An 11,219-nucleotide genomic window follows, 5' to 3' on the forward strand; every position below is an offset into this window, starting at 1 on the left:
CCAATAGAAAAATGGGCACAGGATATGAACATATCACTGAAGAAGACATTCAGATGGCTAACAAGCACATGAAGAAATGTTCAAAATCCCTAGTTCTAAGAGAGATGCAAATTAAAACAACTATGAGATATCATGTCACCCTAGTCAGAATAGCAAAATTTAACAGACAGCAAGCAACAAATGCTGGTGAGGTTGTGGAGAAACTGGAACCCTTTATTCACTGCTGGTGTAAAATGGTGCTACCACTATGGAAGGCGGTGTGGCACTTTCTCAAAAAGTTGCAAATAGAGATACCATTTGATGCAGCAATTCCACTACTGGGAATATACCCCAAAGAGACCATAACTGCCACCCAAGCAGATATATGCACACCCATGTTTACTGCGGCTTTGTTCACAAAAGCAAGGAGTTGAAAACACCGTAAGTACCCATCAACAAACGAATGTGGTACATTCACACAATGGAATACTGTGTTGCATTGAAAAACAAGGAAATGCAATACTATTCAGAATGGGTGAGCCTGGAGGACATTATGCTGAATGAAATATCTCAGTCACAAAAGGACAAATACTGCATAGTGCCACTGTTGTAAAACAGGACGGACATTGGGGTTAGGGGGAGACTGAGAAAGATGGGATAAACAATGTATACTGCATTGAAACAGATGAGGGAGAAAACTGTTTAAAAGGGACATGGGAGGTATTTTTGTCATGACAGGAGTCCAGAACAAAGGCTACTTAGTGGAGTTTCTTTTACTTTTCAAAGAGAAGAGTGTACTGGGGGGAGGTGTGGGCAGGGAGAAAAGTCCAACAAGGAATGAATGGAAATCCAAAGTTAAAAAAAAAAGATGAATTAGGAAAGTCGGCTGTCAGGGATCTCTCCAGAGCACAGAAGTGCAAAGGTGTCAGTCTAGAGACATATATGTTTTTTCTTTTGACCTGACCATGGTCTTTGCCATGGCATTCCAATTACATACTATACATCATAGAGCTGGACAATGAATAAGTATGACAGAAGAAGAATTAATACCTATGAGTTGTGGTGCTGGACAATAGTATTGAACATACTGCCAAGAGAACAAACAGATCTTTCCTAAAGAGGGTGAAACCAAGTTGCTCTCTGGAGGCAAGGATTTTGAAGCTCCATATGACATACCTTGGGCATATTGCTGGAGGGACCAGTACTTGGAGAAGGCTATCATGTCTAGAAAGGTGGAGGGACAATGCAGGTGAAGAAGACTCCTGGATGAGATGGACTGACCTGTTGATTAGAGTCGTAGGTGCAGGTGTGTCAGAGACATTGAGGTTGGCTCAATATAGGACAGGGTTCCGAGAGACACTGAACATAATAAGGTTGCTATGAGTCACAGGTGACTCAGCAGCGCATAACAACAATGACAATTCACAGTGACCCAATGAACAATGGATCTGAACCCTGTCATACCCTGTTTCATCCTCAGCTTCACCTCATCGTCTCTGATATACTTTAATCCACTGTGTCAATCCATCTTGTAGAGGGACTTCCTCACTTTTGCTGACCCTCCAACTTTCCAAGTATAATATATTTTTTCATGAACTGGGCCCTCCTCACAACATGTCCAAAGTACATTAGATGGAGCCTCAGAATCCTTGCCTCCAAGGAGCCACCCGGTTTAACCCTTTCCAGGACGAATCTGTTTTTTTCCTAACAGTCCATGGTATTCTCAATACTCGTCTCCAGCACCACAGCTCAAAGCCATCAATTCTCCTTCTATCCTCCTTAGTCATTGTCCAACTCTCTGATGAGCATCACTTCACAAGTGATTGTGAAGACCATGACCTGTATCAAACGCACCTTAGTCTCCAGAGAGACACCATTGCTCTTCAGTACTTTGTTTTGTCTTATTACTGTAATAAAAATTTTTCACTTGTTTTGCTAAAAAAGGGAGCTCAGGTGACCTAGTGGCAAGAAGCTGCGCTGCAATTCCGAAGGCGCGTGGTGGAATCCACCAGATGCTCTGCTGGAGAAGGAGAGGCAGTCTCTTCCTCTGCCAGTCGGGTCTGACTTGACGGCACAACACAAGGAAAAACCCCCAACAACAACAAAAAAAACACACCAACTTGTTTTGCTAAAAAAAAAAAAAGCCTAAAAAAAAGTAAACAAAAAACAACTACACAGCACAACAAACCTCAAAAAACAATAATCTTCACAAGTGGACCAATAACATCATGATAAGTGAAGAAAATATTGAAGTAATCAACACCCGTAGAACCAGCAGTGAAGAATTTAAATGTTATATTTCAGGAGGCAAATCTGTTGCCAAGGACTTCTTTTTGTGTGTGTGTGTGTGTGTGTACCGTCAAATCAGATCTGACTGGTATAGGAGGAGATTGTCCCTCCTTCTTCAGCAGAGCATCTGGTGGATTTGAACCATTCACCTCTGGGATTGCAGTGCAGCTTCTTGCCACTAGGCCACCAGGGCTCCCCTGGACTTCTTTTTTTTTTTTAAATTGCTAAGCAATAAAAACACAAGTTTTAATCTGTTCTTTCTTTCCTCATAAAATAGTAGAATTAGAGATGCGTGATTTGGTTTTTTTACAGAAGATGCACCGACCCCACAGCACAACTGCAATGCTAAAGCGCAACTGCCAAGGACTTTTAAAAAAGTGTTCACAAGTATGCAGCTTTAAAGACAAAGATGCACCTGACCCCAACCACCCAACCATTATATTTTCAGTACCTTTATATGCATATGAAAGTTAGACATTGAATAAAGAAGACCAAAGACGTACTGATGTGTTTGAATTGTGATTTTAGAGAACTATACGTATATTAAATAATCCACAGACTGTCAAAAGAACAAAAAATCTGCCTTGGAAGAAATGGAGCCAAGAGTGCCCCTTAGAAACAAGGATGTGGAGACTTTGTCTCACAAACTTTGAGCATATCACCAGTACAGACCAGTCCCTTGAAAAACGTCATGCTTGGAAAATTAGAGAAAAGCTCTCAATGACATGAATTGCAGTGACTTCAACAATAGGTTTAAGGATAGGATTGTGTAGATGGTTCAGGATTGAGAGGTGTTTCTTTTATACATAGAGTTGTTTTGAGCCAGAGCCAACTTCACAGCAAGCACCTAACAACAACAACAATATAAACACCACCATTCAAAAGCAAGGCATATTCTTCCATTTGTGTTTCTTAGTTTCTTGCAATGGAGTTTTCTGCCTTTTCTATCTGGGTTCATTTTCTCCAAAGTTTCTCCCCCTCCCGCGACGTTGTAAATGATATTGTTTTCTGATTTCCTTTTCTGAGTTATTTTTGTTGATGTAATGAATCCCACTGCTTTGTGTGTGTGTGTGTGGGGCGGGTATTTTGCTTCTTTATTGAACTGCTTTTTGATTAGCTGCTCCAGTGGTTTTTGTTGTTTGGTCTTTGCTTATTCTCTGTTATAGAATCTTATGATCTGCAAATAGGAATGATTTTACTTATTCCTTACCAATTTGGATTCTTTTTATTGTCCCCTCCCCCTTCTTTTTTTTCTTATTGCCTGGCTAGTACTTCCACTTCAATGTTGAAGGAATAGTAGAACTGATAGTGGGCATCCTTGTCAGGTTCCTGTTCTCAAGAAGCATGCTTTCAATTTCCATTGAAAATTATGTTGGCTGTTGATTTCCTATATAAGCCCCAATTATGTTAAGAATTTGTCTTTTTACTGAGTTTTTATTGTTGTTGTTGATTGCCATCGAGTCAAGGTCAACTCATAGTGACTCTATGAACACAAGACCTACTGCCTTTCCATAGCTATCATCATTTCTCATCACAGAGTTTCCAGAGGCATTTAGTTTAGGAAGTGGGTGCCACCCCTGCTTCCTAACCTGTTTTACAACTGAGAGCTCCACCAAACACTGTCTACAATGGGAAACCATTCTGGTATTTGATATTCCTATGGCACAAGGTTCAGCATCGTAGCAAACCCAGGTTACCTCATATTGACAAAGAGTGATGTGCAAAGTGGAAGAATGTTCCTCCAGCTATAACAACACTAGTCTCATTTAGCAGTGGTTAAGTGTTGTCGAGTCAAATATGACTTACAGTAAACTTTGCACAAAAGACCTGAACTCTGTTCTAAGATTAACATCATTTCTGTACATTTATTAGTAGTTTCCAGAGGCACCTAGTTTAGCAGTAGGTATTTTATCAAATACCTTTTATGCATTGGTTGATATGATCATGATATTCTTTTCCTTTGTTTATTTTAGGTTGTTGTTATATGCCATAGAGTCGACTACAACTCATAGTGACCCTATGAAAAATACTGAACCTTGCCCTATTCTGATCCAGCTTTACCATCTCTGACACACTTGACTCCACTGCCAGTCTCTATGTCAATCCATGTCATCCCAGTCTTCCTTTTTGGTGCTGACCCCCTACCCTTTGAAGGAGGATGTTACCCTCTAACAACTGCTCCTTTCTGACAACATGCTCAAATTATGTGTGAGACAGAGTTTAAAAATCCTTGCCTCCAGAGGTGCAAACTGGTTTCACTCTCTTGAGGACAAACTTGTTTGTTCTCTTGCAGTCCATGATATTTTCAATCCTCTTCTCCAACATCACAACTCAAAGGTATTGATTCTTCTGTCATGCTTATACATTCATTGTCCAGCTTTTATATGAATAACGAGTAATTGAGAAGACCATGGCCTGGCCTTAGACACACCTTAGTCTTTAGACTGATGTTGTCTACCTTTAGAACTTTAGAGAGGTCCTTGACAGCAGATTTTCCCATGCAACTCGTCTTTTGATTTTCTGATTGCTGGTGTCAAGAGTGTTGATTGTGGATCTGAGCAAGATGAAATTTTTAACTCATTTTTTTCTCCATTTGTCATGATGCTTCTTATTGGCCCAGTGGTGAAGATGTCTGTTTTCTTGTTGTTGAGATATAATTCCTATTGAAGGCTGCAGACCATGACCTTCTGAACAAGCACTTCAATTCCTACTCAGTTTTGGCAAGCTAGGTTGTGTCATCTGCATAACATCAGTTGTTAATTGGTCTTCCTCTAATCCTGATGCCACATTCTTCTTTATAAAGTCCAGTCTTCTAAATGATCTAAACAGAGTATTTAGATTGAGAAAGTCTGTATGAAAAGGATACATCCCTGACACAGTCCTTTCTTGATTTTGAACCATGCAGTGTTCCCTTGCTCTGTTCTGACAACAGTTTCCCTTTGTACATATAGGTTTTACATGCACAAATACTCTGGGATTCCCATTCTTCTTAATGTTAATCACAATTTGTTGTGATACACACAGTCAGATGCTTTTGCACAGTTGATAAAACATAAATAAGATATTCTTCTGGTATTCTCTGCTTTCTGCCAAGATCCACCTGACAACAACAATGACTGCACTAGTACCATGGCCTTTTTTTAACCTCGCTTGTATTTCTGGTACTTCTATGTCACTACTGTTCTAGTAATTTTTTATTTATGTTGTTGTTGTTTGCAGTTGAGTCATATTTGACCCACAGCTGACCGTCTAGCAGTTTTCAGAGGCATTAAATCACATGGGAGGAGATTGCTATTCTTCTGTTTATTTAGATAGTGAATTACAATTATTTTTTTAATGTCAAACCAACTTTGTATACTTAGCATGAATCCCACCTTGTTGCAATGTATTTTTAATGTGACATTAAATTCCATTGACAAGAATTTTGCTGTGAATTCTTACCATTTTTCCCATGAGGCATACTGGCCTGTAGTTCTCTTTTTACATTGTCTCTTTACCTGGCTTTACTATTAGACTTATGCTTGCTTGATAAAATGAGTTCCGGAGTATTCTTTCCATCCTCCCCCAAGATCTGGAATAGCTGGAGAAGCCATGACCTTTTCACCTCATATGTAGATGAAAGTAGGACAGTAAGTAAGGAAGACAGAAAAAGAATTGATATATTTAAATTATGGTATTGACTAAGAATGTTAAATATACTTTGGATTGCTAGAAGAATACACAAATCTATCTTGGAAGCGATAAGACAGAAGCTACTAAGAAACGAAGCAGAAAAGACTTCATTTCATATCCTTTAGACATACCAAAGTGGCCAGTCTCTGGAGAAGGACATCATGCTGGGTAAAGCAAAAGGAACAAAACAAAACCAAAACCAGAAACCCAACAAACCAACCTCAAATTCACTGCCACTAAGCTGGTTCAGACTCTTACTGACTCTCCTTTGTGTTTCCAGGGTTTTAAATTGAAGTGGCAGGAGACTGCCCATCTTTCTCCAGCTGCGCTACTGATGGATTCCAACTACTGGAGATTAACAGCCTCTGAGTTAGCAGCAGAATTTCACAGCTACAGACTATGCCACCTACAGTATAGAGCCACAGATAAGAAGAAAACCCTCAATACAATAGGCTGATACAATGGCTACAACCACGATCATCATGAAGATGGTTTAGGGCTGGGCAGTGTTTCATTCTGCTGTCTACAGATTCATCCTGCAAAGGGTCAAACCGGGCTGCTCCTTGGAAGCAAGGATTCTAAGGCTCCATCTAACATACTTTGGACATGTTGCAAGGAGGGACAGGTCCTTGGAGAGGGACATCATGCTTGGTAGGGTGGAAGGACAGTGCAGAAGGGGAAGGCCCCCTATGAGGTGGATTGATTCAGTGACTGGGATAATCAGGATGGGTGTGTCAGAGATGGTGCGATTGGCACAGGACAGAGTATAGGGATGTTGTACATAGGGTCGCTATGAGTTGCAAGCCACTTGATGGCACATAACAACAACAACAACAACTGAGTTACTATGAGTCAGCACCAATTTGATGAAACCTATCAGCAACAATAATTCATATGTATGAATATGAAATGTAAAGAGCATATCATATACTCAAATAACAGAATGAGAGAAGCCAGGTGTTTTTTAGTTGATTCCCAGTACATGGCACTCCATGTGTCAGAATAGATCTGTGCTCCTTAGTGGTTTTTCAATGACTGATGTTCTGGAAGTAGATTGTGAGACCTTTTCCATAAATTCAATGTAAGATACTATTATTATTATCTATTATTGTCCTTACCATTAGACCTCCATATCTCCCTCATTATTTAGTATAATCTGTAAATTAGCGTTAACAAAACCATCTCTGCTTGTGTCTCAAGTTTCTTTCAACAATTCCACAAATATTGAGTGACAATATAATAGGCTTATTTCTAGTTCTGTGTTGTCTGCTAGGGCAACCAGTGTGGCCACATGTGGTTACTGAATATTGGACAATTTCCTCCAGTGTGATTTATAGTCTCTGAAAATCTACTGGGAGGTCAACCCCGGGTTGGTTCAAACTTGACAATACACAGCAACAACAATCTGCGCTCAACTAGAAGTATTAAAAACATACTGGATTTTGAATGTGAAAAAAAAAAAATCCAAGCCAACAATCTAAATGGTCATTACTGATGTTATGTGCCATCAAGTTGAAACAGACTCATGGTTGACATTCCTGTGTGTTTTCAGGGGCTGTAAATTACGTGGAAGGGGCTTGCCTTCTTTCTCCCATAGAGCATCTGGTGGATTGATTCTCTTGCCTTGGCAACGCAACTCCTTAACACTAAACCACATTTGTTACTAGGTACCATAGAGTCGAATAAAACTCTGAGCAATACTATGAACAGATCTGGACTCTGTCGTATCCTGTGCCATCCTCATCACTTATCACATACTTGAGTCCATTGCAGTAGTCACTATGCTAATCTATAAGGTTGAAGGTCTTTCTTTTGCTAATCCTCCCCCTTTCCGAGCATGATGTTCCTCTCCAAGGAATAACCTCTCAAAAAAATATGCCCACTGTATGTGAGACAAAGCTTTGTCATCTTTGCCTCCAAGGAACACTGTGGCCACGCTTTCTTTCTCCAAGATCTGTTACTTCTTTTGGCAATCCATGGAATAGTGAGAATTCTCTAATACCACAGCCCAAAGGTATCAATTCTTCTGTCATCCTTATTCATCGTCCAGGTTTCAAATGCACAGCAAGTGATCGAAAAGACCAAGGTCTGAGTCAAGCTCACCTTAGTCCTCTAACATCATTGCACCTCGGGGTCCCTGATTGCACACTTTCCCAATGCAATCCGTTTCTTGAATAGTTGAACTATGTTAGTTCTTTAAGAACCATTTAATGCCTTTCACAACCTCCACCTCTTGCCAAGTCTCTGCTAGGACCAGACCAGATGCCCGAGGTCACTTGCTGGTATCAGTGCCTCTCAGGGCGTAAGGCTTAGAAATAAACACAAATGAACCCTCGAAAACCTACTAAACAGAACCATCCCTTTAGCAGAAAAGTGTCTGGAGTTAACTCGTCCCCATATAGGAACTTCCTGGCACTCCCTAGGATTTTTCAAATCTTGTTCCGGTTCCCACCCACAACACTCGGTGTTACTCCCTCCCCTTCCTTTCGCCGCCGAGATTTGACGTGTTCTCGCGACGTTTTGGTCTCTTCCTAGGCCGGTGCTCAGCACGGTAGGTGTTCTGTGTCTTCTGTGGTTGGGCTTTTTAGCAGACAGCGAGAAAAATACCTTTTGGAGTTAGCCTGAGAGCAGCATTCTTTCCTCACCGGGTAGGGATACAACCGATTACCTGACGTGTGCGCTCCGATGGCTTGCGCGGGGGGTCGCTTTTGGCCAGCCCCTCTTGACCGCGGCTGTGGCCGGCGTGCCCAGGGCAGTCACCCTGCGAGTGCTGACGGGTCGCGTGTAGCGCGCTTACGCCGCGCGGTGGGAAGGAGCGCTTTCCTGGACTTGGGCGGCTTGAGAATGTAGGACAGCAGGACTTTGGAGAGTTGCTAAACTTAGTTCTTTCTGTGCTTTCAGAACAAGGCCATGTTCAGTTCAAGCGCGAAGATTGTGAAGCCGAATGGCGAAAAGCCGGATGAATTCGAGTCTGGCATCTCTCAGGTGGGTGAAATAGAGCGACAGAGCTGTATCTGCGCCGAAATTGCCAGTGAGTTCGGGACATAAACACCCCTGGTAAAGTGGCCGCGTGTGTCCGGCGAATCCAGCCAGTTCTCCCGCAGCCAGCAGTGATAGCTTGTCGTACTTTGGCATTTGGTATAGTTAGACCTTGAACGGCAAGTCGTTGACATTTTGGTGGTGGGGGCACAGGGGTGTTGGCATGATGACAGCTGCTTTTAACAGGGTATTTAAGAGTCACCTTGTGTCTTTTTATGCTAAGGCTCTGCTTGAACTGGAGATGAACTCAGACCTAAAGGCTCAATTAAGGGAGCTGAATATAACAGCAGCTAAGGTAAGTTTGTCTTTGTTTTATTAAAAAGTAGGAAAATAGCCTTTGCAGCAATTCCTTAGAGTTGTCTTATTTGTTCAGTGATTTTGAAGGTAAATTTGATGCTAATTTCCGGAAGTGTTCCTTGGTAGAGTCTGTATGGACTGTATTGTTCTTCACAATTTGAGAGGAGAATTAAAAATTCACAGCTATTTGCCAGTTGGATTATGAGGAGAAACTTAGATTATGAGCTGGGTCCATTTTTTTAGGCTAGTAACATTAGAAAATTAACTGAGTTTAGACTTGAGGATTACTGTTGGTGTAAAAGGGGAAGCAGAAATCTGTAATGGCTATTGGTTTAAATCTAAAGGCCATTTGGAAAGTTTAAAATGACTAATTATATGGAAGATTACTAGCTGTCATTTATTTGCTTGAAAAAAATTTTCAAATTACCCCCCATGATAAGTTAATCGTGTGTGACTACCAGTCATTTCAGACTGAAAGTTTTTGTGTCGTTTGTTTGGCATGGGCATGATGAATGATGGAGCTGTGGTTTGTATCAGTTAATGAGATGACAATGGTAAAAAGTCTTAGTCAATCACATGTATAGGGCAGCCATTATTCACAGTGATGTACTGTAGGATTGTGTTTTGAGTGGGAAAGGTGCCCATTAAAAACTTGTGTTTATTATTTTCCTCCTTAGGAAATTGAGGTTGGTGGTGGTCGGAAAGCTATTATAATCTTTGTTCCTGTTCCTCAACTGAAATCTTTCCAGAAAATACAAGTCCGCTTAGTACGTGAACTGGAGAAAAAGTTCAGTGGAAAGCACGTTGTCTTTATTGCTCAGGTATTGTTAAATAGCTGACATCAGACCCGAACTTGGCATACTGAAGTCTGTTGGAGAATTAAATGTTAGGAATATGAGAAGTAGTAGATTGGTCAGTAGACATACTGAAATCTGTATTGGACCCTGCATGTAATTGAATGTGTACAATATTTGGGATATTAGACCCATTATCTAGCAATTAAGATCTTTTTCCTTTTGTGGTATCTTACATGAAGTAGTATGGGGAAAAAATCCAGATACAATGTCAGAATAATTTTGCAGAAAATGATGTGGTTTAGGTTATTTGGTTTTCTTGAACCTTGCACTTCATGCTTTTGTTATTGCACTGTTGAATATGTTATTTAACACATATTTTAAAAAAAACATGTTGCTGTGTTGTTAAAGCGGTTTTAATGAGTTTTCTACAATTTAACAATACCTTTTTACATTTTGTTTCGTGATGATTTTTACAGAGGAGAATTCTGCCTAAACCAACTCGCAAAAGCCGCACAAAAAATAAACAAAAGCGCCCCAGGAGGTAAGTTTTTCTTTTAATATTTTTGCCTGTTGATCAGTATTGAAAATGAGTTAGGTGGGTTTTTAATGAACTTGGTTGGATTATTTGATAAATGGAATAATCTCAAATATTGGTAGTTGGTTTCTTGAAGTAGACCTTTGTTAGTATTTGCTTATTATTGTTTAACAAGCTCGGACCTCTAGATACTTTCCTAAGGACTTGTTTAAGGAATGATGTAATCAAAATAATGAAAACCACCAGTGTTTCTCCATGGGGGAGCTCATTGGTGTAGACCTCAGGGAGTTGAGGGCATTTTGAAAAACCACGTCTCTAGTTGTTCAGATCTATTTTAAAAACGAGAGTTGGGATTTAGTCTCCCAATGGAGGCATCAAGAGTGTCCCTCTGAAAAAAAAAAAAAAAGTGTCCCTCTGAGGAAACTGAGCCACATTCGATTCGTCGGGAGAAATAGTTAACAAGAGATGTGGCATAGGAGATAAGATGTTTTTGCTCATCTGACTCTTTTTTTTATTTTTGTGTGCGTGTACCGTCAAATCAGATCTGACTGGTACAGGAGGAGATTGTCCCTCCTTCCCCGGCAGAGCATCTGGTGGATTCGAACCGGGCG

The 11,219-nt window shown here is 40.5% G+C and overlaps 1 protein-coding gene across 1 annotated transcript in view; it reads left to right on the top strand.

Moving 5' to 3' along the window:
- Window positions 1-8,413: 8,413 nt before the first annotated feature.
- The window catches only part of RPS7 (ribosomal protein S7), a 12,432-nt gene continuing 9,626 nt past the window's right edge, over window positions 8,414-11,219 (top strand). Inside the window, exons 1-5 of the mRNA XM_006882854.1 lie at window positions 8,414-8,491; window positions 8,824-8,925; window positions 9,203-9,274; window positions 9,954-10,097; window positions 10,550-10,614. Of these exons, the coding sequence (XP_006882916.1) occupies window positions 8,851-8,925; window positions 9,203-9,274; window positions 9,954-10,097; window positions 10,550-10,614 (356 nt within the window). The 5' untranslated portion in view covers window positions 8,414-8,491; window positions 8,824-8,850. The remainder of the gene's footprint in view (window positions 8,492-8,823; window positions 8,926-9,202; window positions 9,275-9,953; window positions 10,098-10,549; window positions 10,615-11,219) is intronic.

The sequence above is a fragment of the Elephantulus edwardii genome, unplaced genomic scaffold (assembly GCF_000299155.1).
Source record: "Elephantulus edwardii isolate Elephantulus edwardi_28Jun2011 unplaced genomic scaffold, EleEdw1.0 scaffold00025, whole genome shotgun sequence".
Classification (NCBI taxonomy): domain Eukaryota; kingdom Metazoa; phylum Chordata; class Mammalia; order Macroscelidea; family Macroscelididae; genus Elephantulus; species Elephantulus edwardii.